This window comes from Gymnoscopelus microlampas, assembly GCF_963454915.1.
Source record: "Gymnoscopelus microlampas genome assembly, chromosome: 23".
In the NCBI taxonomy this organism is placed as follows: Eukaryota; Metazoa; Chordata; class Actinopteri; order Myctophiformes; family Myctophidae; genus Gymnoscopelus; species Gymnoscopelus microlampas.
This window is the reverse complement of record NC_139960.1, coordinates 28,361,589-28,389,232: the sequence shown is the minus strand read 5'-3', so window position 1 is coordinate 28,389,232 and position 27,644 is coordinate 28,361,589. Positions and strand designations below refer to the sequence as shown.

General features: G+C 43.2%; 2 protein-coding genes across 3 annotated transcripts; both read left to right on the top strand.

Annotated features, from left to right (window-relative positions):
- Positions 1 to 227: 227 nt before the first annotated feature.
- Positions 228 to 5,506, top strand: LOC311039859 (C-C chemokine receptor type 1-like). Of its 2 annotated transcripts, none has more exons than XM_084049867.1 (2): positions 228 to 450; positions 3,536 to 5,506. In XM_084049867.1, the coding sequence occupies exon 2, from the start codon at positions 3,546 to 3,548 to the stop codon at positions 4,650 to 4,652; it is 1,107 nt and encodes a 368-aa protein (XP_083905993.1). In that variant the 5' UTR covers positions 228 to 450; positions 3,536 to 3,545; the 3' UTR covers positions 4,653 to 5,506. The 2 variants fall into 2 exon arrangements, with proteins under 2 accessions (XP_083905993.1, XP_083905992.1); XM_084049866.1 differs by lacking the exon at positions 228 to 450 and adding an exon at positions 2,156 to 2,242.
- Positions 5,507 to 9,025: 3,519 nt separating this feature from the next.
- Positions 9,026 to 27,413, top strand: LOC311039606 (C-C chemokine receptor type 4-like; the record flags this gene model as incomplete). The annotated part of the gene is made up of 2 exons (XM_084049546.1): positions 9,026 to 9,040; positions 26,420 to 27,413. Exon 2 carries the CDS (start codon positions 26,430 to 26,432, stop codon positions 27,411 to 27,413), a length of 984 nt encoding a protein of 327 aa, XP_083905672.1. The 5' UTR covers positions 9,026 to 9,040; positions 26,420 to 26,429.
- Between the last annotated feature and the right edge of the window lie 231 nt (positions 27,414 to 27,644).

Here is a 27,644-nt window from a genome sequence, read left to right as displayed (position 1 = left end):
GAAAAAATCTTGTTCAAAAATCTTGTTCTTTGGTTTACTTTTTTGATTACTTTTACTTTTGATTGCTTAGAATGTCTATCCTTAGTTTCATATTTGCTGGGACATGTTACGCCTATATGGGGAGTGTTTTGACTGTGCTTAACAGTAACCTGAGAGCATGTGGGGTGTGATTCTTCCTTGTCTGTCTGTCTGTAGCTGAAATCCTCACTATTCACTGAGGAATTACATTGTGAACTGCTGCATGAGAAAACTCCTATATCAACTTAACTGAACACAACTCGACTCAATTGAACTCATTTGAATTCTATTAGATAATAGACTGTTGGTAGACTAGTTGATTTCCGGTTGATTTCCGATTTTTTTCTTGATAAATTTGGAACCGGGCTTGGATTCCCATCTGTAGGTCTCGGAGAACATCACCACAAGCTATTTTATCAACAGCACTGTCAGGTGAGACATTTCACTATTATTTCTCTCTCTCTTAATCATCTTTTTTAAATGGCCAGCCAGCCGGTACTTCATTTCCCTCTCTGGAATTGTCCCAAATTTCCCAGTGGCCAGCACGTCCCTGCTCGCCATCATGCTCATGGCACGCACGTGCGCACGCACGCACACACACACACACACACACACACACACACACACACACACACACACACACACACACACACACACACACACACACACACACACACACACACTATGTGCGTCACACACTGCACTCCACTTTCGCTTTCACTTTAAAGGTTCGTCAACAGTCAACGTGCTGCTGGGTCTCTCACAGCGCGCTGGCCTGTCGCTGTTCATCGTTGGTGGTGCTGAACCATCAATGAAGGAGGTCCTTTTTTTGTTGGGGGGGGGGGGGGGGGGGGGTCCATGGGGGTCCTCCAAAAAAAGTTTCTAGAATGATGATGCTTAAGTTACGGAATTCCTTTCTGGAGGTGTTTTTAGGGTGTGTGCCCCCACCGTCCACACATACTGTAGATAGGCCTACAGTTTTTTTTGGGTTGAATGTGAGGTTATATTACTGCTCCCTCAAATAAACCCTCAGATTGCTGTGAGCAGCTCCATGCCATATGCTCCTAATTCAATGGGCTAATTCTTCCTCCGTTTGTGTATCTGGATGAGCTTTATGGTTGACGGGAACTCAGGAAGTAAAATGAATTTTGCTGTATTTAATGGGTAAGGCCTTCTTCTTGTTAGGTAACCATAAAAATCTGTTTGGTTTCAATTTACCATTGCACTAGATTAGTGGTTCTCAAACCTTTTAATTTTAAGGACTCCATTATTCTTAGAGTTACATTGATTGATTGAATACTTTATTTAGAAGTGTGCAGAGAAAAAAAGCACAAGGAAGTACAGTTCACAATACAAGGTCAGCTAAATACGATTGAAAAGCCTGGAAAAGCCGCATTGGCTTGTTTCAAATGTGGTCCTCACATACTCAATTCATGGAGAATTGACCTGTAAGGGTCCAATTGGGTCCATTTGGAACCCCCCCCAATGAACCTGGTGGTCCCCTGACCCCACTTTGAGAACCACTGCCCTAGATCAGATCACATCAATCTTATGAGCTCATGTGAAGTAGTGGCAAATGTCTTCTGATTAATTTAGTAAAGAATTCTGGGCATGTCAGTCTCTCTCTGCTAAATAACCATCTGTGTATGTGTTTATGTGTCTGATTTGACCAAATTGTGTCTTTTTATTTGTAAGATTGCCTTTATATTATGAAATAGTGCTTAGCTCCAACTTGTAATAACTTTAGTTTGAGTATTTATTTATTTTATTTATTAAGGTTTGGAGGACTATCATGCTCGAAGCCTTTCTTGAGATTGTAGGCTTTCTTCTTCCGCCGTTTTTTCAGTTCTGGCCCAACCGTGCATACGCTTTTTACGAAAGCGTGAAACTGTGTCAAATAAATGTGTGAGGACCTTTTTCACAGGTTCAGGTCTGTTAGCTTAATCATCTGCCTTGAAACCACAGGGTCGCCGGTTCGCGAAACAGAGGCTTGGTTCATAACGGACGGAAAAACCTATAGATATCAACAGACACCATCAGGGATCTCTCATATCTCTAGCTCAATGAGAAGAGAGGCAGCGTGTGAATCCATAGGTCGCTGGTTCGATCCCTGTCCCCAACAATTCGTTGAGGTGATCATCATTTGGAATTCCCATGGATTGGATCCACCCCTCTCACCTGCTCTCGCTCATCACCAATCACACATGCACAGTACATTTTTTAGGTACTTTTACTTTACTACTCTACTCTACTACAATTACAGCAGATGACAGCTTTAGTTACTTTAGTTACCGCCTAGGGAGCCAGAGGCCCTGGTTGCCCCAGGTACAATTCCAGGCCATCAGGCCAGCAAATGTGTCGATGAAATGAAATTTGTCCCTGAGCAAGACTCTTAACCCCTAATTGCTCACAGGCCCTCATTGGAAACAAGACCGCAAGGACTTCCATGAACGGACCTGTTAAAGGAATTATCCTTATCCTTTACATTGTCTACCCGCAAGTGTATAGGTCCCTGGTTCAAACCCCAATTTAACCAGTCCAAATATAATTTACTGGACACAAATCATGACTTTGTTAATTAATGCATGTTCACTTCTTCTCTCTCTCTCTCTCTCTCTCTCTCTCTCTCTCTCTCTCTCTCTCTCTCTCTCTCTCTCTCTCGCTGCCTCTCTCTCTCTCTCTCTCTCTCTCTCTCTCTCTCTCGCTGCCTTTCTCTCTCTCTCTCTCTCTCTCTCTCTCTCTCTCTCTCTCGCTGCCTCTCTCTCTCTCTCGTCTCTCTCTCTCTCTCTTCTCTCTCTCTCTCTTCTCTCTCTCTCTCTCTCTCTCTCTCTCTCTCTTCCTCTCTCTCTCTCTCTCACACTGCCTCTCTTCCTCTCTCTCTGCCTCTCTCTCTCACACTGCCTCTCTTCCTCTCTCTCTCTGCCTCTCTCTCTCTCACTGCCTCTCTTCCTCTCTCTCTCTGCCTCTCTCTCTCTCTCTCTCTCTCTCTCTCTCTGCCTCTCTCTCTCTCTCTCTCTCTCTCTCTCTCTCTCTCTCTCTCTCTCTCTCTCTCTCTCTCTCTCTCTCTCTCACACTGCTCTCTTCCTCTGCCTCTCTCTCTCTCTCTCTCTCTCTCTCTCTGCCCCCTCTCTCTCTCTCTCTCTCTCTCTCTCTCTCTCTCTCTCTCTCTCTCTCTCTTCTCTCTCTCTCTCTCTGCCTCTCTCTCTCCCTCTCTCTCTCTCTCTCTCTCTCTCTCTCTCTCTCTCTCTCTCTCTCTCTCTCTCTCTCTCTCTCTCTCTCTCTGCCTGCCTCTTCCTGTCTCTGCCTTATCCCTCGAAACCGCTTATTGCTGCTTGCAGCTTTATTTATTTATTGTGGTTGAAGTGCTGAGCATGAGGTTTTACTGCTTCCTCGAATAAACCATATGCACAGTAAATGAGTACGTTAGGCTATGCTGTTTTCTTTCAAAAACTGAAACAATATACTGAAGCCCTTCATGCAACTAATCCCTTCTCTTTTCCTTCAATTATACTCTTAGATCAACTACCATGGCAACCACAGAATATTCTCCCAACTACGAAGACTTCAGCCCGTGTGTATATGAAGATTATGGCGCTGACTTTCTACCAGTGCTCTATTCTCTCTTCTTTGTACTGGGATTTCTAGGGAATGTGTTTGTCCTCTGGGTCAAAATATTTGGGGAGCGGATCCGTACCATGACTGATGTGTGCCTCCTCAACCTGGCCCTCGCTGACCTTCTCCTAGTGTGCTCTCTTCCCTTCCTAGCCCACCAAGCCCGGGACCAGTGGCTGTTTGGGGATGCTATGTGTAAGGTGGTCCTCAGTGCTTTCCATATTGGCCTTTACTGCGGGATCTTTTTCATCATCCTGATTAGTGTTGACTGGTACCTGGCTATAGTGCACGTATTTTCTGCAACAGAAATAAGAACACGCTCTGTTGGAATGACTGTAGCTGCTGTTATATGGTTTGCTGGATTTCTCGCCTGTTTTCCAGAACTGCTTTTATTTAAGGTACATTTAAAATGGTCCCCATATTCGAACAAACTCGAACAAATCTGTACTACCATCTATGGGGATCAAACCAAATCATACGACGAAAAGAACTTCTGGGAAATCTTTGGCCTTTTCAAAATGAACTTTCTAGGCTTACTGATTCCGATGGCCATCATGGGTTTTTGCTACACCAGGATCATTTGTGTGCTCCGAGTGAACCGGACACCCATGAAACAAAGCGCAATCCGCTTTGCTCTCGTAGTTGTAGCTGTGTTTTTCTGCTGTCGGACGCCCTATAATGTTGCTTCCTTCTTCAAAGCCTTGGAATTGCTTGCATTTTTTAGTAAGACATGTGCCCACAGCAAGGCAGTCAAATTGACTGTAGAAATCACACAGGTCATTGCTTACTCTCACAGCTGTCTCAACCCCGTCCTGTATTTTTGTGTAGGGGGGAGGTTCAAGAAGAATCTCCGTAAGTTGATGGACAGTGCTCCATGTAGGCTGTGTCAGTTTATGTCCACCCTCATCCCTCTGGACAGAGTCCAAGAGCCTGATAATCCACAACAAACCCCCTGTGTGGGTGACAATTGTGAGGTTTCAATTGCATTAAATCAAATTGAATGCATCAATTCTATGAATTAACTAAATTAATTAACCAATTTACTTTATTTTTCATTCTGACCACTGTGTTTTTAACAGTTTGGTATGTCCAAAGATATAGTTTTCTATCTGGGCTTTGTAACTTAATAACATCTGTGTTTCAGGCGTGGTCAGTTGTCTTTTGTAAATACATTTTCCATCAGTACCTATACTGTAGGTTTGTTTTGTTACTCATAATAAAAAGCTGCTTTCATTTTCTCTTCTTGCACTTGGAATGGATAATTCCGTAATATCCATGAACATTTACCACCAGTGTGGTTTTGTTCAGAGACACTTTCATTTTCTAATTCTCCTTAAGCAGCAGAGGCTCAGGAGGTATTGTATGTTGTAATAATTTAAGGTAGTATAAGTGACATTATATTGTTAAAACATTTTTTTTTAAAGTGTTAAATAGCTCTATATTGTGATTGTAATCATTGCAATAGAGTCTTAATAACAAGGATCTTCCTGTCTCTCCAGCTCTTAAGTAAACAGAAAATACGTTTTCAGGTCGGGATAACAATTTCATCCAGAGAGAACTCATATAAGATACAGGATAAACAAATGAGACGGCCTGTTAATGAACAAACATGCACTAATAACAATGATTACTATCAGAATATAGTTTGAATTTTGTATTAAAAAAAGGGGGAAAAAACATGTTCTTAACTGTGTAACTTTTTCAATTAATCAAAAGTATATTCTTCTATATAGTCTTTCAATGGAATTACCATTCCACATAAATGTGTGTTTTTGTTTGTTTGTATTTGTGTCAGGGGCCAACACTCGTGCCAAAATGACACAGGAAATGTATCGAACATTCATGTATTTTACATTTAATAAATACCACTTCTGAAGACGTGTTGTTGCTTTCCAAAACGTTCTACTAAGGCCCTACAACATTTATTTTTCAGCGTTCCTTCCGCTGAATCAGAATCATCAGAAAACAGAATCATCTTTATTGTCACATCACAGGTTTACAGGTGTAAAGAAGTGTGTGAAATTAGTTTTTGTACAAGCTCCATAATTTCTGTTGTTTTCAGTAAGAGAAAAAAAGAAGGGGAGAGCAGGCAGAAAAGAAAGAAAAACAGTAATGTTAAGGATTGACAAAAGCAAAGAAATCTAAACATAGCATAATCTGCTATACAGTATGTACATACACACAGTATGTACATACAGGTTAGACATAAGGTGCAAAAAAGAGTGTCAGCACATTGTACATGAGCAGTGTTGCAATGCTGAATTAGAACGTGGTTGCACTGTATTTTAATGACGTGACGTGCGCGTCCCTTAACACCTACAATACAGGTCACACAATGGACAATTGATATGCATCTAGGCTTATTCCTATGTTAATTCACCAGGTGTGAGTCGGGAGCCTTTGAAAACTTTGTTGAAGTGTGAATTTAAAGTAGTTTTAAATCTATGCGTGTGCCTGCGCATGCTCCTGGTCAAATAGGTTCATGCGCGGCGTGGAAGGCCGTCCAGTGAGCATTGCACCCCTGTACATGAGATAAAGTGCAAACAGAGTATCAACATCATTTGTAAGTTCAACCACACAGTCCTCAAGGTTAACTTTAACAGATAAAATCCACATGGTCTATGTTCAGCCAGGTGACAGGCTCTCATAGAGCGATAACTTACACAGGTAAAATCCACACCAAAGCCTGCCTGATGACAGGCGGTGGTCCGGCCTTGTTCAACAGTCTGATAGAAGCCCATTGATACTATGGTATAGGCCTCCTTGCCTGGTTGCAGTCGTTGTAAGGGAAAGCTGTAATGACAAGTGGAGCTACAAGGGGTGTAAAATAGTGCTCTGATCCGGTATAGAGCCCGCCTTTCCGTATCCGGTCATTTCCACGCACACACACATGCATGCATTGTTTCCGTATCCACTCTGCACCCAGACCGGATCAGCCAGTGTCTACAGCTACTCAGACGTCAACCCACCGGTAACCGGCCATCTGTTTGATTTGTTACGAAACCCTTCCATGTCATCTCAGTATAGCTGATTGGAACCAACGTCTACAGGGGCCTAGCGCCACCTATTGCACCTCAAATGAAAATGATGAAATCTCTGTCCTCAGGTAGTGCAACGGATTAGCAATAAAATCGTGCACTTTTTGTAAAGAAGCGTGACAATTTCAGCATAGTTAGTAAATACCATAATATTAAGTTTCAGATGTGGAGGGAAGTCAGATCCCAGATGGCCGCCTGCAGTCCACCAGGTCTAAATGCCAAACAAACATATCATTTTGGATCTAAATACTGTTTAAAAAACCTTAAGGTGTTCTTTCCATCATTTTATGATACTTTGGAGATTGCCAGAACCCAAGGACATACATTTAAATCAAGGTCAAGGTCAAATGACATAGTAATAAGTGTAATTTAGCTTGGACACTGGATTATACTGCAATACAGTGAAACTTCACTTCCATTTTGTAAAATAATACAAAACTAATTAAGAGAATAAACCCATGGTGGCAGTGGTATTTTAATACTATATTTAATACGTATTATTAGGCAATGGGCAATGGCAACGCCTGCATAAAGACAGAATTTCCACTGTTTTGTCTACTTCAAAGTTCTATCAAACTGTCAGTTATCAAGATGTCTGTGTGACCATATGGACTAAATATTTTTGACTGAAAATTTAAATAATCCAAAGTATTACTGGAGTTCCGAATGAAATGCAGTCCATTTCCAAATGAACACACAGGGTGATGGTGTGTAGCCTACAGTCAGGTCTTCTGCACAGTCTTTCTCCCTCTCTTCTCTTTCACTGTCATGCAGTTCACATTCACTTGTGCAAAAGAGCATGTTTCCAAGCTAAGCTGATGAAGTTCTGTTAAATATTGATCCTATTTTAATTAATAAACTATATTTATATAGCACATTCTTCAACAACGCAGTGCTTGTACAAATAGAACCAACAATTAATCCAAATACAACAGTAATGCAATAAACAATAATGAGTTATATCAGATAACAGAGCAGTGAAACAATAACATAAAATTTCAATTAACATTAATAGGTTGAATTTAAAACAGTTGCTTGCCGTTTTAGGTGGACAAAGGGCCTTGTTTTAAATGGGGTTTCAAAAGAGATTTAAAACTGGATAGTGGGCTAGTTAGCTTGAGGTCCTCTGAGTCTAGTGGCCTTGGTATCAAAAGCCCGGTCACCTTTGGTGAACGTATAACTTAGTTACTGTCAACCACTGAACACTATTCCCAGTTTAAAATAGAAAACTCCAATTGATTAGATTAGCGTGTATTATTACTACTGCACCTACATGAACAGACCAGTGCATGTGTAATCTAGATTACACATGCACTGGTCCGTGCATGTGAGAATTTCTGGGAACTCAGCTGAGTTTCCAGAAATTAATTGTCTGTCTATAAAAACAGGTGGGGTGAGAACAGTGCATGTGAAACTGAAACAACGCACAACGCCAGGACGTAAATACACCAGGTCATAAATAACAGCACTCAATTGCCAAAGTTTAGGGAAAAGTGGGCACCCGGAAGAGTGGGCACCGGGAAAACTGGGCTGCAGGCAAAGCATTAACTTTTTACAGGGGCCAATTTCAAATTGCAGCCACCTGTAAGTGCTCTTTTAGCTTTTAGAGATTTACACTCCTTTACGACTGTTGGCATTCCACATTTTTGTGGCATAGCAGGAAAACTAATTTAACCCCGTTTGAGGGGTTTGTCTTTGTGGTGTAGTAGTGTATCTTGTAGACCAGGCCCATTGCAAGTTCCTGTACTCTGTCCTCTACCCTGAGCCATCCGACCCTAGCAAAGTGAGCAGGGGTTAAATGAGTTGATGTAAGGCCAAGCAGCCTGCCTGACCAGTTTGTTTAGGGATGTCTGGATTCTTGTTTTTAAGGCCTTTGTGGTGCTATGGTACCATGAGGTGCATGCATAGTCAAAGTGACTTTCTTCAATGTATGTTCTTACTGACCAGTGAAAAAGTTCTTTGGTTTACTTTTTTGATTACTTTTACTTTTGATTGCTTAGAATGTCTATCCTTGGTTACATATTTGCTGGGACATGTTAGGCCTATATGGGGAGTGTTTTGAGTGTGCTTAACAGTAACCTGAGAGCATGTGGGTGTGGTTCTTCCTTGTCTGTCTGTCTGTAGCTGAAATCCTCGCTATTCACTGAGGAATTACATTGTGAACTGCTGCATGAGAAAACTCCTCTGAATAATCTATCAACTTAACTGAACACAACTCAACTCAATTGAACTCAATTGAATTATATTAGATAATAGACTGTTGGTAGACTAGTTGATTTACGGGTCTTGATAAATTCGGAACCGGGCTTGGATTCCCATCTGTAGGTCTAGGAGAACATCAACACAAGCTATTTTATCAACAGCACTGTCAGGTGAGACATTTCACTATTATTTCTCTCTCACACACGCGCGTGTGACGGGGTCAAAGCAGGGGGGTGAAACCAAATTGTAACATTTTTTATTGATGATGAAAAACCTGTATTACGCACTTAAAAACATCATTCTCTTAACTATATTTCTGCACTGCATGTTTTATGGTTGACAATGTATTTCCCCCCGGTCCCCGAGCCACTTGACATTGGACTCCCCTATAGGCTGTGTGACATTGGCCTTGTGACAGCGGACGGCCAATGTCCCCAGGTCACGCTGGTGGCAGAGCGAATGAGGGCGGAGTAGGGTGTGGCCCACCTTATTCAAAAGTGAGCGCGAGCCACTTGGACAGCAGAGAGACAGGCATACAGGGCAGTGTGGAAGTGACAGCCAGAAGGGACGGTTGTGCACAGGAGGAGCAGACATACCACGGAGCAGAGGTGGGGAATACAGTGATCGCGGCACGTACCAAGCCACCAGCAGCGGACGGTGAGCAGACGGCGCAGTAGCAGCAGAGACGGGGAGGACAGACAGACGAACCAAGGAACGGAGGAGAGGTCCAGTGGCGATAACGTTGCGCGCTTCACACCCTCAAAGCCAGACGTACAGTCTGGCGGGCGAGTAAGTGTCCTTCTATGCAACGTTACCTTTATAAACCCACGGTCCTAAACCTCATATGTGAAATATACCTGAACAGATGAACTGGTTCTAGTTTCTATGATTGCAGGCAATACGCACGAAGACAAGAAGAGACAGTGATTCCTGGCCTAAACCCCCGCTCCAGTTAAACCCCATATAAGGACATTCCCACCTTTTGCATTGAACCGTGATGAGTATATGACATATAGCAATTGAATTGGCATTTGGCACTTTACTGCTTCAGTAATAGTTGGCACTTTAACGCTAAATTCATTATTTATTTGCTATAGTTTGCACAAGCCCTGTCTGTTTTTAGTGTTTGGTGATTGTCTGTATTCCTGTATTTTAGTTAGTTAGTGGGCGCATTAGGAGGTTGAGGTTTTAGAATTAGTGTTATATTTTGTTTATGCTTTTCAATATTTTATGGCTTATAGACGCCACTGTATTAGCTTAATAAAATAGATTACCTTTTTATACAAACCTGTTTCCGTCCAGCTTTCTCCAAGGGATATGTGTTGAAGTGTTGTTCTCATTTAAAAGTATTGTACTTACCTGGGTAAACTCGAACCTGTGAATAGCCTAAGAAAGAGTGTTACAGAGGACCCTACCTCTTAAATAAAAAGGTGGCGTAGTCTTGCAGTACCTAACAAACAGTATTATTCTCACAGTAATTACGCACCCCGCACTTTACCGTGCAACTGATATTTTATTGTTGTGAGTTTAATGTGTATTGTTATTTATTTATTATTGAGACAAAGTAAAGAGTGTCAGCATTCTAAAAAGAAGTGGCAAGTTACATGTGACAACCTGGCCACCGTCACATATTTGGCGTAGCGCGGCAGGACTGGGTAGAGAACAACACAAAATCCCTAAGAGAAACTGTATTGAAATTTTGCTGTTTTGCTGCTTTTTGTTTTGTTTTGTTTGGTTGAATCAAGAAAGTAATGATGATGATGCCAGTGTATCCAGGGGCACCGTGGCTACCTAAGTTTTCGGGCATAGAAGGTGAGGAGAAATACAGGGAATGGAGAGAACAGATTAAAGGATTATTGGGCACTCAGGATTTAACAGAGGAGAAAAAAGTTGCTTTTGTAGTACAGACCCTTACTGAGGAAGCTAAGCGACAAATTAGTGTAATTGACAAGGAAGATCGCAATACAGTGGCCAAAGTCTTTAAATGTTTAGACACGTTGTATCAAACATCTGTTTCTGCTTCCCAAGCTCGTGCCTTGTTCTATGGCTGTGCGCAACGCGCAGGCGAAAGTGTGCAGGCTTATATTTTGAGGCTTAGAGAGTTGTTCTGCGGGCTGCGGCGGCTCGACCCAGACACCGCTCCCTCCGATGCCATTCTGCGAGAGCAGTTACTTGTAGGACTGTCTGAAGGCCCTCTGGGTCAAGCCTTAAGAATATATGCCCGTCGAAACCCCACAGAAGACTTCGCCGCCCTAAAAAATGAGGCCTTCCTACTAGACACTGAACATAGAAGAGAAGGGACTGCTGAAATCTTGTGCCATGCTGTTAAACCTGTCTCTATCCCAACACCCTCACAGGAATCTGAATGGAGAGAGAAACTGAAACAGGAGATTATGGAAGACGTCAAATCGCAAATGCAGGGGTTTACGCAGGAGCTCATGAAAGAGATCAGACCGCTCCTTCGACCCAACACCACCGATACACGACCTCGCGGTTCGCCTCCATCTGAACGACGCCGGGAGCCGTACCAACGCAACGAGTGGGATGAGGGAGGTAGGCCGATCTGTAGGAGCTGTAGGCAGTCTGGGCACATTGCTCGCTTTTGTAAATCTGACCCCAATCATTTAAACTAGTACGCCCTGTCGCCGAGGTCCGGGAGACAGGGGTGCAGCGCGCACTCGCCAGATCAAGGGCTAATGAAGTGTTTATTGGGGACTGTCCGACTATTGGGATCACTATGGGAGGAGTCCACTTAAGGGGGTTACTGGATACTGGGTCACAAGTCACATTAATGCAGCAAAGCTTATTTGAGGAAAAATTCTCACACCTAACGTTGGGAAATGGGCCCCTTGTTTTTAAATTACGCGCCGCTAATGGTCTTGACTTACCGTACACTGGCTATGCCATATTGGACCTAGAGCTGGAGGGAATGAAGATCCCAGGGAGAGGAGTTGTAATCGTGAAAGATGAACATTGTACTCAACCGCTGATTATTGGGATGAATGTCGTGAACGCTGTATGGCATGCCCTCTTTAAATGGCCTGGGAGGCCTGTGTTTCCATGTCAGCAGGGAAGGACGCTGTGGAAGGACGCATTCGCCACCTGTAGGAGGGTGGAGGCAGTGACGAACGAAGATGGGTCCATCGGTTATGTGTGGCCGGTCGGCCGGCGGAAGATTCGAATCCCCGCGCAGAGTGAAGTGATGATCTGGGGCCGCGCTTGGAGAGGACCAAATGGAGCGGACTACGAGGCCTTGATGGAAGCCTTGCCGGATGGAAAAGATTTGGGAGTGGCCCGTGCCCTCGTCACGGTGCGCCACGGACGTGTTCCCATACGAGTGTGCAACCCACACGCATATAGTCTGGTCCTGGACCGCCACCAGAAGCTGGGGAGGCTGTACCCGGTGGAAGAAGCGGATGTCCGAGGCGGCAGGGACCTGAGCCTGTCCCTGGGGACCGACGGAGAGGTGGAAGTGGCCGTAATCAGTGTGGAAGATGATGGACCACTGAAGACCCTGCCCGAAGAGATGGAAGTGTTGACGGAGCGTGATGACCTGCCGGAGGCGCAGAAGAGAGAGTTACACGAGATGTTGTGTCGGTGGAAGAAGGTGTTCGCCATCCATGACGAGGATTTCGGACGGACGGACGTCGTGCAACACCAGATACCGACCGGAGACGCGGCACCCATACGAGAGCGACACCGGCCGTTGCCGCCCTCCATGTACCGGGAGATGAAGACCCTCCTGAATGAGATGCTGGAGAAGGGAGTCATCAAGGAGAGTTGCAGTCCGTGGGCGGCACCTATCGTACTGGTCAAGAAGAAAGATGGCAGCTGGAGGTTCTGCGTCGACTACAGGAAACTTAACGCCGTGACGCACAAGGACGCCTTCCCCCTACCCAGGATAGAAGAGACGCTCACCAGCCTGACGAAGGCGCAATGGTTCTCCACGTTAGACCTGGCCAGCGGGTATTGGCAAGTAGGAATGGATCCCCGGGACCGGGAGAAGACCGCCTTTACGACCCCGCTGGGCCTGTTCGAGTTTCAACGCATGCCGTTCGGGCTTTGTAATGCGCCCGCGACGTTCCAGAGGCTGATGCAGCAGTGTCTGAGTGGTCAGGTGACAGAATCCTTGCTGGTATATCTTGATGACATTATAGTATATTCACCTGACTTCTCCTCTCATCTACAGCACCTCGAGCTCGTCTTCCAACGCCTGTGGAGACATGGACTGAAGCTGCGGTTAGACAAATGCAAACTTCTGCGGAGGGAAGTGCAATTTCTGGGCCATGTCGTGGACAAAGAGGGAGTGCGGCCCGATCCGGAGAAAGTGGTGGCAGTGCGGGACTGGACACCACCCTCAACGGTCCGCGAGGTCCGCGCGTTTCTAGGTCTAGCGGGTTACTATAGGCGTTTCGTGTCCTCTTTTGCTGCTATAGCACGACCCTTAAACAACTTATTGATAGGAATCCCAAATGACGTAAAATCCCACCAGTGTAAAGTCGAGTGGACTTCGGAGTGCCAGCGGGCGTTTGATGCGTTAAAGAGTGCCCTCACACAAGCCCCGGTGTTAGCGTATGCGGATTATACACAGCCTTTTGTGGTTTACACTGATGCGAGTGGCCGTGGGTTGGGAGCGGTTCTAGCCCAGGTCCAAGACGGTCACGAACGTGTAATAGCTTATGCAAGCCGCAGTCTCCACCCGACCGAGCAGAATGACGCAAATTATAGCTCGTTCAAATTGGAGCTTTTGGCCCTTAAATGGGCCGTGACCGAGAAGTTTAAAGATTATCTCACTGGCGCTCGATTCACAATATTCACGGACAATAACCCTGTTGCGCATCTCCAAACGGCTAGATTGGGAGCTGTGGAACAACGGTGGGCTGCTCAACTTGCGTCGTTTACTTTCGACATCAAGTATCGACCGGGCAAAAACAACGCCAACGCTGATGCCCTATCGCGGTTCCCAGTGCAGCCTGTAGATGTGGCGGCTGTACAATCGACGCCAGCAGCCCGGGAGGATGAGTGGAGAGAGACGCAGGATCGGGATCCAGATGTGCAGGTGGTGAAGAGGTGCGTGGAACGGGGGAGAGCCCCTAATATGGTGGAGAGGAAGAATTGGACTCGGGGAGCGCGGCAACTGTTACGCCAGTGGAACAAACTGATTATACGAAATCATGTGTTATATAGGAAGGTGACCGATCCTTATACCAAAGAACAATACTCACAGATCATTTGTCCAGGTTCACGCAGAGAGGAGGTATGGAGAGGAATCCACACGGCCGCGGCGCATGCTGGGTTGGAGAGGACCTTGGCCCAGCTGCGACGTCGGTTCTATTGGCCAGGCATGGAGGGAGCGGTGCGTCAGTTACAACAGGGTTGTGTCGCCTGCAGCCTGCAGAGGAACAGGTCAGAGCCTCGGGCCCCCTTACAACCCTTTGAAGTCTCATATCCACTAGAAGTAATAGCCATTGATTTCCTCACATTAGGTAGGCCTGCTGATGCGTGGCAAAACATTCTGGTAGCTACTGACTTATTCACCCGTTATAGTTGGGCTATTGCCACCCGAGACCAGACTGCGCACACCACTGTCCGTGCGTTATGGACGCATATTATCCAGCCGTTCGGCTGTCCGGCCCGGTTCCACTCAGATCGAGGCCCCAACTTCGAGTCCGAGTTAATGCACCATTTATGTCAGACTTATGGTATTGCAAAAAGTCGCACCACTCCGTACCACCCGGCTGGGAACGGTGGAGTGGAACGATTTAATCAGACATTACTGAACATGTTGCGATCACTAGACACTGATAAACAAGGAAGATGGAATGAGCACTTACCCGAGTTAGTTCATGCTTATAACAACACGATCCATAGTGCTACGGGTTATGCCCCCGCCTACTTAATGTTTGGCCGACATTTGAGGCGCCCTATAGATGTCCAGTTAGGAGTGCAGTCAGCGCAAGAGCGCATGGGAGTGGGTGGCTGGGTACAGGACCACCAACAGAGAATGGCGACAGCTTATAGGACCGCAGGGGAGAGGATGGGAGAAACGGCCAAGAGGAGAAAGCAGGTTTATGACCGTAGGGCCGGTATTACACCCCTATTACCAGGAGAGAGAGTGTGGATTCGAAATAGGAAGAGAGATGGCCAGGGGAAATTGAGTACGTGGTGGGACCCCGAGCCTTACGCAGTGATGGAACAGGTGGGAGCTACGGGGTTGGTGTACCGAGTCAGACCCGAGAAGGGGGGGCGAGAAAAGACCATACATAGAAATGCGTTGAAAGTGTGTGTAGCCCCCAGGTCGCCCCACGAGGACCCCCCAGCTGTAGTGCAGCCCGAGCAGGTAGAAGCAACAACGCCGCAGTATTATGGGTTTCTCTCCGTCCCGAGAGCACCAGATGAGCCACGGCGCTCGGGAAGAGCAAATATAGGCCAGCCACCCCAGAGGTATGGACATGATTAGGGACAGTTGCAGGGACTGGCAACGGAAAAGTGGGGGGGGATGTGACGGGGTCAAAGCAGGGGGGTGAAACCAAATTGTAACATTTTTTATTGATGATGAAAAACCTGTATTACGCACTTAAAAACATCATTCTCTTAACTATATTTCTGCACTGCATGTTTTATGGTTGACAATGTATTTCCCCCCGGTCCCCGAGCCACTTGACATTGGACTCCCCTATAGGCTGTGTGACATTGGCCTTGTGACAGCGGACGGCCAATGTCCCCAGGTCACGCTGGTGGCAGAGCGAATGAGGGCGGAGTAGGGTGTGGCCCACCTTATTCAAAAGTGAGCGCGAGCCACTTGGACAGCAGAGAGACAGGCATACAGGGCAGTGTGGAAGTGACAGCCAGAAGGGACGGTTGTGCACAGGAGGAGCAGACATACCACGGAGCAGAGGTGGGGAATACAGTGATCGCGGCACGTACCAAGCCACCAGCAGCGGACGGTGAGCAGACGGCGCAGTAGCAGCAGAGACGGGGAGGACAGACAGACGAACCAAGGAACGGAGGAGAGGTCCAGTGGCGATAACGTTGCGCGCTTCACACCCTCAAAGCCAGACGTACAGTCTGGCGGGCGAGTAAGTGTCCTTCTATGCAACGTTACCTTTATAAACCCACGGTCCTAAACCTCATATGTGAAATATACCTGAACAGATGAACTGGTTCTAGTTTCTATGATTGCAGGCAATACGCACGAAGACAAGAAGAGACAGTGATTCCTGGCCTAAACCCCCGCTCCAGTTAAACCCCATATAAGGACATTCCCACCTTTTGCATTGAACCGTGATGAGTATATGACATATAGCAATTGAATTGGCATTTGGCACTTTACTGCTTCAGTAATAGTTGGCACTTTAACGCTAAATTCATTATTTATTTGCTATAGTTTGCACAAGCCCTGTCTGTTTTTAGTGTTTGGTGATTGTCTGTATTCCTGTATTTTAGTTAGTTAGTGGGCGCATTAGGAGGTTGAGGTTTTAGAATTAGTGTTATATTTTGTTTATGCTTTTCAATATTTTATGGCTTATAGACGCCACTGTATTAGCTTAATAAAATAGATTACCTTTTTATACAAACCTGTTTCCGTCCAGCTTTCTCCAAGGGATATGTGTTGAAGTGTTGTTCTCATTTAAAAGTATTGTACTTACCTGGGTAAACTCGAACCTGTGAATAGCCTAAGAAAGAGTGTTACAGAGGACCCTACCTCTTAAATAAAAAGGTGGCGTAGTCTTGCAGTACCTAACAAACAGTATTATTCTCACAGTAATTACGCACCCCGCACTTTACCGTGCAACTGATATTTTATTGTTGTGAGTTTAATGTGTATTGTTATTTATTTATTATTGAGACAAAGTAAAGAGTGTCAGCATTCTAAAAAGAAGTGGCAAGTTACATGTGACAACCTGGCCACCGTCACACGCGCACACACACACACGCACGCACGCACGCACGCGCGTGCGCGCACAGACACACACACACACACACACACACACACACACACACACACACACACACACACACACACACACACACACACACACACACACACACACACACACAGAGTATGTGCCTCACACATTGCACTCCACTTTCGCTTTCACTTAAAGGTTGGTCAACGTGCTGCTGGGTCACTCAGAGCAAGCTGGCCTGTCACTGTCCATCGTTGGTGGTGCTGAACAATTCACCTTATTGATGCATCTGGGGGGGGGGGGTCCATGGGGGTCCTTCAACAAAAGTTTCTAGATGATGCATACATTACGGAATTCCTTTCTGGAGTTTTTTTTAGGGTGTGTGCCCCCACCGTCCACACATAGATAGGCCTACAGGTTTTTTTGGTTGAATGTGAGGTTATATTACTGCTCCCTCGAATAAACCCACAGATTGCCCAGAAAAGCCGCATTGGCTTGTTTCAAATGTGGTCCTCACACAATTCATGGAGAATTGACCTGTAGCCTAAGGGTCCAACATGGGTCCATTTGGAACCCCCCCAAAGAACCTGGTGGTCCCCTGACCCCACTTTGAGAACCACTGCCCTGGATCGAATCACATGAATCTTATGAGCTCATGTGAAGTAGTGGCGAATGTCTTCTGATTAATTTAGTAAAGAATTCTCGGCATGTTGGTCTCTCTCTGCTAAATAACCATCTGTGTATGTGTTTACTGTATGTGTCTGATTTGACCAAATTGTGTCTTTATATTATGAAATATTGCTTAGCTCCAACTTGTAATAACTTTAGTTTCAGTATTTATTTATTTAATTTATCATTTATTGTAGTTGAAGTGCTGAGCATGAGGTTTTACTGCTTCCTCGAATAATCCATATACAGTGTACACTGTATACAGTATATGAGTATGTTAGGCTGTAGGGGTGTCACGATTCACTTACCTCACGATTCGATTCAAAATCGATTCCTAGGGTGCCGATTCGATTAAAATTGTGATTCTGCGATTAATTGATATTCGATTCGATTCTGAGATTTATTGCGATTTTCTAGGGTGCCGATTCGATTAAAATTGCGATTCTGCGATTAATTGATATTCGATTCTGCGATTTATTGCGATTTTCTACCCCAAATCACTTTGCTTTAATTATACTAGAACATTTTCATATGATATAAACAATGAAAAGTTGAATCATACACTTCAATGCAGCCAGATCATGTCAGGCAGTCTTTCTGACATTGATTTCAGACAAATTGCCAGTGAAAAAGGTACTAACTTATAATTTTTTTTTTTTTTTTTTTTTTTTTTTTTCAAAAAATTGATTTTAATATTTTGAATCGATTTCTAAAATCGTGGCATTAAGAATCGCGATTTATTCATGAATCGATTTTTTTTGACAGGCCTATTAGGCTGTGTTGTTTTCTTTCAAAAACTGAAACAATATACTGAAGCCCTTCATGCAACTAATCCCTTCTCTTTTCCTTCAATTATACTCTTAGATCAACTACCATGGCAACCACAGAATATTCTCCCAACTACGAAGACTTCAGCCCGTGTGTATATGGAGATTATGGCGCTGACTTTCTACCAGTGCTCTATTCTCTCTTCTTTGTACTGGGATTTCTAGGGAATGTGTTTGTCCTCTGGGTCAAAATATTTGGGGAGCGGATCCGTACCATGACTGATGTGTGCCTCCTCAACCTGGCCCTCGCTGACCTTCTCCTAGTGTGCACCCTTCCCTTCCTAGCCCACCAAGCCCGGGACCAGTGGCTGTTTGGGGATACTATGTGCAAGCTGGTCCTCGGTGCTTACCTTATTGGCTTTTACTGCGGGATCTTTTTCATCATCGTGATTAGTGTTGACTGGTACCTGGCTATAGTGCATGTATTTTCTGCACCAAAAACACGAACAGGCTGTGTTGGAATAACTGTAGCTGCTGTTATATGGTTTGCTGGAATTGTCGCCTCTTTTCCAGAACTGATTTTATTTAAGGTACAAAGGTCCCAAAATTCGAACAAAACTTTCTGTGCTCCCTTATACTATGCAAATCGTAACGCAACTTACGAGAACTATCACTTCTGGGATAACTTCGGCTTTTTCAAAATGAACATTTTAGGCTTACTGATTCCGATGGCCATCATGGGTTTTTGCTACACCAGGATCATTTGTGTGCTCCGAGTGAACCGAACACCCATGAAACGAAGCGCAATCCGCTTGGCTCTTGTTGTTGTAGCTGCGTTTTTCTGCTGCTGGACGCCCTATAATGTTGCTTCCTTCTTCAAAGCCTTGGAGTTCCTTGGTGTCTATACAGGATGTACGCGCAGCAAGGATATCAGATGGACTTTACAAATCACAGAGGTCATTGCTTACTCTCACAGCTGTCTCAACCCCCTCCTGTATTTTTGTGTAGGGGGGAGGTTCAAGAAGAACCTCCTTAAGTTGATGGACAGTGCTCCATGTAGGCTGTGTCAGGTTATGACCACCCTTATCCCTCTGGACAGAGTCAAAGAGCCTGATAATCCACAACAAACCCCCTGTGTGGGTGACAATTGTGAGGATTCAATTGCATTAAATCAAATTGAACGCATCAATTCTATAAATTAACTAAAATAATTAACCAATGTACTTCCATTTTCATTCTGACCACTGTGTTTTTAACAGTTTGGCATGTCCAAATATATGGTTTTCTGTCTGGGCTTTGTAACTTAATAACATCTGTGTTTCAGGCGTGGTCAGCTGTCTTCTGTAAATGTATTTTCCATCAGTACCTATACTGTAGTTTCGTTTTGTTACTCACTATAAAAAGCCACTTTCATTTTCCCTTCTTGCACCTGGAATGGATAATTTCGTAACATCCATGAACATTTCCAATCAGTGTGGTTTCGTTTTGAGACACTTCCATTGTCTAACTCTCCTTAAGCAGCAGAGGCTCAGGAGGTATTGTATGTTGTAATAATTTAAGGTAGTATATAAAAACAAGATATGACAAGTCATAATATAGCCGCCAGCGGCAGGCTTTTTTTGCCCCAATACAGTCTATCACAGTAGAACCGAAATAGCAGAAAATGACTACATTACCCATGAGGCATTCTGAACGTACAACGCGTCCCCCTCTACCATTAAGTTACAGTGTCCAAGTTACAATACACAAAATACACCAAAATAATACTTTTCAATGGACTACTTGGGTAGCACTGATAACATTAACCACAGTAAGGTTCATAAAGTTTGTAGATGAGATGTTTACATTGTTAGTTCAGTCACGGTGACGACGTTAGCATTAACGTTAGCCGCATGCTAACGCTAAACGTCCGTTAGCTTAGCAACACGCTAACGGCTCATATTAAGTTGGTTTGGCTAATAATCATTAATCCCAACTAATGCCAACACAGTAATGGATGTAAACGTTCACAGACATGCTTTGGACATTATTATCAGGTTGCATTATGAACCAGCAGTTACACAATACAAGTAGCAGGCCATGCTAGCAGCTAACAACATACCAAGGCGGGTGCTGTAAACGACGGCCGTCCATTGGCTAGGACGGCCGTCCATTGGCTTTAAAGTAGTGTCTCCCCATTGGCTGTGAAGTAGTGAAGGAAAGCCAGGACAGCCAATAGCAAAAAAAGTGTTGAATACATGTCGGAAATCTGTCGGGTCAGAGTCAGAGTGAATACAGAGCCGCGCTTTCAGCTGGCGGCTAAAAATGTTAAATAGCTCTATATTGTGATAGTAATCTTTGCAATAGAGTGTCAATAACAGGGATCGTCCTGTATCTCCAGCTCTTAAGAAAACAGAAAATACACCTTCAGGTCAGGATAACAATTTCATCCAGAGAGAACTCATATAGGATACAGGATAAACAAGTGAAATTGGAAGTGATGAAACAAATAAAGAAGCAGGCAATAATTGAACTGGAACTCCAGTTGATAAATTATTTAGTTATACTTCCTGGTTGAATGAAATGTGTAACCCACCTGAAATTGTCTGTTGATTAAAGAGAAGGACAGGGAGACCGTTGTTACTGAACAAACACTAATAGCAATGATTACTATCAGAATATAGTAGAATTTTGTATTTAAAAAAGAGAAAAAAACATGTTTTAACTGTGTAACTTTTTCAATATATCAATAGTATGTTTTTTAATGCAATCTTTGAGTGGTACTGTATAACCATTCCACATAAATGTATGTTTTTGTGTGTGTGTTTGTTTGATTTATGTATTCAGTTTTTGACAACTTCTCTAAGCACTATTAAACATTTTATTTGAGTCAGCGGCCAACACTCGTGCGAAAATAACATAGGCACAGGAAATGTATCGAACACCTATTTATTCATGTATTTTACATTTAATAAATACCACTTCTGAAGACGTGTTGTTGCTTTCCAAAACATCCTACTAGGGCCCTAGTGTTTTATACAAGCTCCATAATTTCTGTTGTTTTCAGTAAGAGAAAAAAGAAGGAGAAGGAGAGAGCAGGGAGAAAAGAAAGAAAAACATGTTGAGGATTGACAAAAGCAAATAAATCTACACATAATCCAGCTACTATATGTACATGAGGTTAGACATAAGGTGCAAAAGTGTGTCAGCACATTGTACATGAGATAAAGTGCAAACAGAGTATCAACATAATTTGTAAGTTCAACCACACAGTCCAGAAGGTTAACTTTAACAGATAAAATCCACATGGTACTGTAAATTCACAGGAAAAGTAAAGTCTATGTCCAGCCAGGTGACAGGCTCATGGAGCGGTAACTTACACAGGTAAATTCCACATCAAACCTACACCAGGATTATTTGTGTGCTCCGATTGAGCCGAACACGCATGAAAACTGTAAATTGTGCTTGTCAGGCTGGGGGGTTCCCAGTTCAAATATGATCATTTTGGGGGGGTCACGGCCTGAAAAGGTTGAGAACCATTGATGTAGGCTATAAATTAACTCAATAAATTAACTAATTTACTTTTTAACAGTTTGGCATGTCCAAATATATGGTTTTCTGTCTGGGCTTTGTAACTTAATAACATCTGTGTTTCAGGCGTGGTCAGCTGTCTTCTGTAAATGTATTTTCCATCAGTACCTATACTGTAGTTTCGTTTTGTTACTCACTATAAAAAGCCACTTTCATTTTCCCTTCTTGCACCTGGAATGGATAATTTCGTAACATCCATGAACATTTCCAATCAGTGTGGTTTCGTTTTGAGACACTTCCATTGTCTAACTCTCCTTAAGCAGCAGAGGCTCAGGAGGTATTGTATGTTGTAATAATTTAAGGTAGTATATAAAAACAAGATATGACAAGTCATAATATAGCCGCCAGCGGCAGGCTTTTTTTGCCCCAATACAGTCTATCACAGTAGAACCGAAATAGCAGAAAATGACTACATTACCCATGAGGCATTCTGAACGTACAACGCGTCCCCCTCTACCATTAAGTTACAGTGTCCAAGTTACAATACACAAAATACACCAAAATAATACTTTTCAATGGACTACTTGGGTAGCACTGATAACATTAACCACAGTAAGGTTCATAAAGTTTGTAGATGAGATGTTTACATTGTTAGTTCAGTCACGGTGACGACGTTAGCATTAACGTTAGCCGCATGCTAACGCTAAACGTCCGTTAGCTTAGCAACACGCTAACGGCTCATATTAAGTTGGTTTGGCTAATAATCATTAATCCCAACTAATGCCAACACAGTAATGGATGTAAACGTTCACAGACATGCTTTGGACATTATTATCAGGTTGCATTATGAACCAGCAGTTACACAATACAAGTAGCAGGCCATGCTAGCAGCTAACAACATACCAAGGCGGGTGCTGTAAACGACGGCCGTCCATTGGCTAGGACGGCCGTCCATTGGCTTTAAAGTAGTGTCTCCCCATTGGCTGTGAAGTAGTGAAGGAAAGCCAGGACAGCCAATAGCAAAAAAAGTGTTGAATACATGTCGGAAATCTGTCGGGTCAGAGTCAGAGTGAATACAGAGCCGCGCTTTCAGCTGGCGGCTAAAAATGTTAAATAGCTCTATATTGTGATAGTAATCTTTGCAATAGAGTGTCAATAACAGGGATTGTCCTGTATCTCCAGCTCTTAAGAAAACAGAAAATACACCTTAGGTCAGGATAACAATTTCATCCAGAGAGAACTCATATAGGATACAGGACAAACAAGTGAAATTGGAAGTGATGAAACAAATAAAGAAACAGACAATAATTGAACTGGAACTCAAGTTGATAAATTATTTAGTTATACTTCCTGGTTGAATGAAATGTGTAACCCACCTGAAATTGTCTGTTGATTAAAGAGAAGGACAGGGAGACCGTTGTTACTGAACAAACACTAATAGCAATGATTACTATCAGAATATAGTAGAATTTTGTATTCAAAAAAGAGAAAAAAACATGTTTTAACTGTGTAACTTTTTCAATATATCAATAGTATATTTTTTTATGCAATCTTTGAGTGGTACTGTATAACCATTCCACATAAATGTGTGTTTTTGTGTGTTTGTTTGATTTATGTATTCAGTTTTCGACTACTTCTCTAAACACTATTAAACATTTTATTTGAGTCAGCGGCCAACACTCGTGCGAAAATAACATAGGCACAGGAAATGTATCGAACACCTATTTATTCATGTATTTTATATTTAATAAATACCACTTCTGAAGACGTGTTGTTGCTTTCCAAAACATCCTACTAGGGCCCTAGTGTTTTATACAAGCTCCATAATTTCTGTTGTTTTCAGTAAGAGAAAAAAGAAGGAGAAGGGGAGAGCAGGGAGAAAAGAAAGAAAAACATGTTGAGGATTGACAAAAGCAAATAAATCTACACATAATCCAGCTACTATATGTACATGAGGTTAGACATATGGTGCAAAAGTGTGTCAGCACATTGTACATGAGATAAAGTGCAAACAGAGTATCAACATAATTTGTAAGTTCAACCACACAGTCCAGAAGGTTAACTTTAACAGATACAATCTACATGGTACTGTAAATTCACAGGAAAAGTAAAGTCTATGTCCAGCCAGGTGACAGGCTCACATAGAGCGGTAACTTACACAGGTAAATTCCACATCAAAGCCTACACCAGGATCATTTGTGTGCTCCGATTGAGCCGAACAGGCATGAAAACTGTAAATTGTGCTTGTCAGGCTGGGGGGTTCCCAGTTCAAATATGATCATTTTGGGGGGGTCACGGCCTGAAAAGGTTGAGAACCATTGATGTAGGTTATAAATTAACTCAATAAATTAAGTAATTTACTTTTTAACAGTTTGGCATGTCCAATTATATGGTTTTCTGTCTGGGCTTTGTAACTTAATAACATCTGTGTTTCAGGCGTGGTCAGCTGTCTTCTGTAAATGTATTTTCCATCAGTACCTATACTGTAGTTTCGTTTTGTTACTCACTATAAAAAGCCACTTTCATTTTCCCTTCTTGCACCTGGAATGGATAATTTCGTAACATCTATGAACATTTACCTTCACCATCAGTGTGACTGTGGTTTTATTTTGAGACACTTTCATGTTCTAACTCTCCCTAAGCAGTAGATGCTAAGGAGGTATGTTATGTATTAATGTATGTTGTAATAATTTAAGGTAGTATAAGTGATATTTTATTGTTAAAATAAAAAAAAAGTGTTAAATAGCTCTATATTCTGATAGAAATAATCATAGAGTGTCAATAACAGGGATCTCCCTGTTTCTCCTGCTCAAGTAAACAGAAAATACATTTTCAGGCAGGGATAACAATTCCATCAATATCAACAATATTTATCTGTGACCGAATCAAACTAAATTGTGGTTGTCAGGGTGGGGGGTCCCCAGTTCAAATATGATCTTTTTTTTTTTGATGCAACAAGTCTTCTCTGAGATCTCTATTTTTTATTGGTTGAATGTGAGGTGTTATATTACTGCTCCCTCGAACAAACCCTCAGATTGCTGTGAGCAGCTCCATGCCGGACGCTCCTAATTCAATGGGCTATAATTCTTCCTCCGTTTGTGTATCTGGACGAGCTTTATAGCTGACGAAAACTAGGGAATTCTGAATTTTGCTGTATGTAACGGGTAAGGCCATCTTCTTGTTAAATAAGCAAACTGTTTTATTTCAAATTTACCGTTTAGTGTCTCAAACCTTTTAATTTCAAGGAGCCCATAATTCTCAAAGTTATAGACCTGTAAGGGTCCATTTGGCACCCCCTCAAGGGACCCTGATGGTCCCCTGACCCCACTTTGAGAACCACTGCCCTAGATCGGATCACATAAATCTAGTGGCAAATATGTCTTCTGATTAATTTAGTGAAGAATTCTTGGCATATCGGTCTCTCTCTCTGCTAAATAACCATTCAATTCAATTCATTTAAAGTGTCAAATCACAACAAGTTGTCTCAAGACACTTTACATGTAGAGCAGAGACCCAACATTGTCCCACCCTGAGCAAGCAATTTTGCGACAGTGGCAACGAAAACCTCCCCCTTAACTGGAAGAAACAGGCAGACCCTAGGCTCTATAGGGTGGGCGGCCATTGATTGATTGATTGAATATTTTATTAGGCAAAAAAATGTAAACAGCACAATTACATTTATAATACTTTGTCTAAAAGGTCAGTCCAAAAAAGTCCTTGCAATCTTGTTTCCATTGGGGTCCTTGGTATTCAATTCATAGACATATATAGTAGCAACCAAACAGTTCAAATATCTACACAAAGAGACAGAACAAAAATAACACTATATGTACAATCAAAGCAAAAGATGCAGAAAAAAAACATACTGTATGTACAAAAAATGTGTGGGGGGGGTCGTCTGTCTAACGCGAAAATGGTACTACCTCCTCCTTTGGCCTCCAGAAAGGTGAGTTTTTAAGCCATCTGCCTCGACCGTGTCAGGGGGGAAAGAGAGAGAGAGAGAGAGAGACTGTACCATTATATACTATCTAACATGATGTTATACTACTATTAGTAGGCCTATAAGAATGTTAAGATAATACTGTATAGTGGTATAGCATAATATAGTAGCAATCCACAGTAGTGCTCCATGGAGAGGCCCTGTTGGCAATCACACCATCTGTGTATTTGTTTATGGCCTTAATGTATGTGAAACTTAGGTTTTATGGAGATGGAGCCAGTCTTGTCTGGTTTCAACAAATTGTGTCTTTTTCTCTTTAAGATTTACTTTACATTATGAAATATTGCTTAGCTACAACTTGTAATAACTTTAGTTTGACAGCTGGGTGTGATGCCAGCCTACAGTAGGTTACAGGTTTTATTTTATTTTATTCATTTATTGTGGTTGAAGCACTGAGCTTGAAGTTTAACTGCTTCCTCGTGTAAACCGCAACCTTAATAAACTTAATTATTCCCCTATGTGCGTCATTCTTTATGTGCATCAATGCAAGTCATCTCCCTGAAAACACCTAAATCCTTTTAAAAATTGTCTAGAATTAACATATTGTAATATAGAGACTCTTGAAGCACAATCCTTAATATTTTATACACAGCTCTATCTATTAGACTATGTTGTTAACTTTCACAGATGGACACAATATACTGAATTATAAAATGCACCTAATCCCTTCTCTTTTCCTACAATTACTCTTAGATCATCTACCATGGCAACCAATGAATCCTCTCCCGATCATGACTACGCCGACTACAACGATGGCGGCCCCTTCCCGTGTGAATATGAAGATTATGGATCCTACTTTCTACCAGTGCTCTATTCTCTCTTCTTTGGCCTGGGATTTCTAGGGAATGTGTTTGTCGTCTGGGTCAAAATTTTTGTGGAGCGGATCCATACCATGACTGATGTGTGCCTCCTCAACCTGGCCTTTGCTGACCTTCTCCTAGTGTGCACCCTTCCCTTCCTAGCCCACCAAGCCCGGGACCAGTGGCTGTTTGGGGATGCTATGTGCAAGGTGGTCCTCGGTGCTTACCTTATTGGCTTTTACTGCGGGATCTTTTTCATCATCCTGATGAGTGTTGACTGGTACCTGGCTACAGTGTACGTATTTTCTGCACCAGAAACAAGAACACGCTCTGTTGGAATGACTGTAGCTGCTGTTATATGGTTTGCTGGATTTCTCGCCTCTTTTCCAGAACTGCTTTATCTTCAGGTACAGGCGTCCCCAAACTTGAGCAAAACATTATTCTGTGCTCCTTCATACACTCCTGAGAATGGTTCCACACCATTCAAAAGGCACTTCTGGGGTATCTTCGGCCTTTTCAAAATGAACATTCTAGGCTTACTGATTCCGATGGCCATCATGGGTTTTTGCTACACCAGGATCATTTGTGAGCTCCGATTGAACCAGCGGACACCCATGAAACAAAGCGCAATCCGCTTGGCTCTAGTTGTTGTAGCTGCGTTTTTCTGCTGCTGGACGCCCTATAATGTTGCTTCCTTCTTCAAAGCCTTGGAGTTGCTTGATGTCTATACAGAATGTGACAGCAGCAAGGCAATCAGATTGACTTTACAAATCACAGAGGTCATTGCTTACTCTCACAGCGCTCTCAACCCCCTCCTGTATTTTTGTGTAGGGGGGATGTTCAAGAAGAACCTCCTTAAGTTGCTCGACAGGGGAGGCATGCGTTAATCCGACAGACCTTTTCTCCGACTATGTGGCATCCGCGTGCGGTTAGGGTTAGGGTGCGGGTTTGGTTCGGGTTTAGTATTGGAAACGTCGGAGCGTTGCGCTGTCAGAGGAATGCGCTGTCGGACTAACGTACTGCACCCCTGGACAGTGCTCCATGTAGGCTGTGTCAGTTTATGTCCACCCTCATCCCTCTGGACAGAGTCAAAGAGCCTGATAATCCACAACAAACCC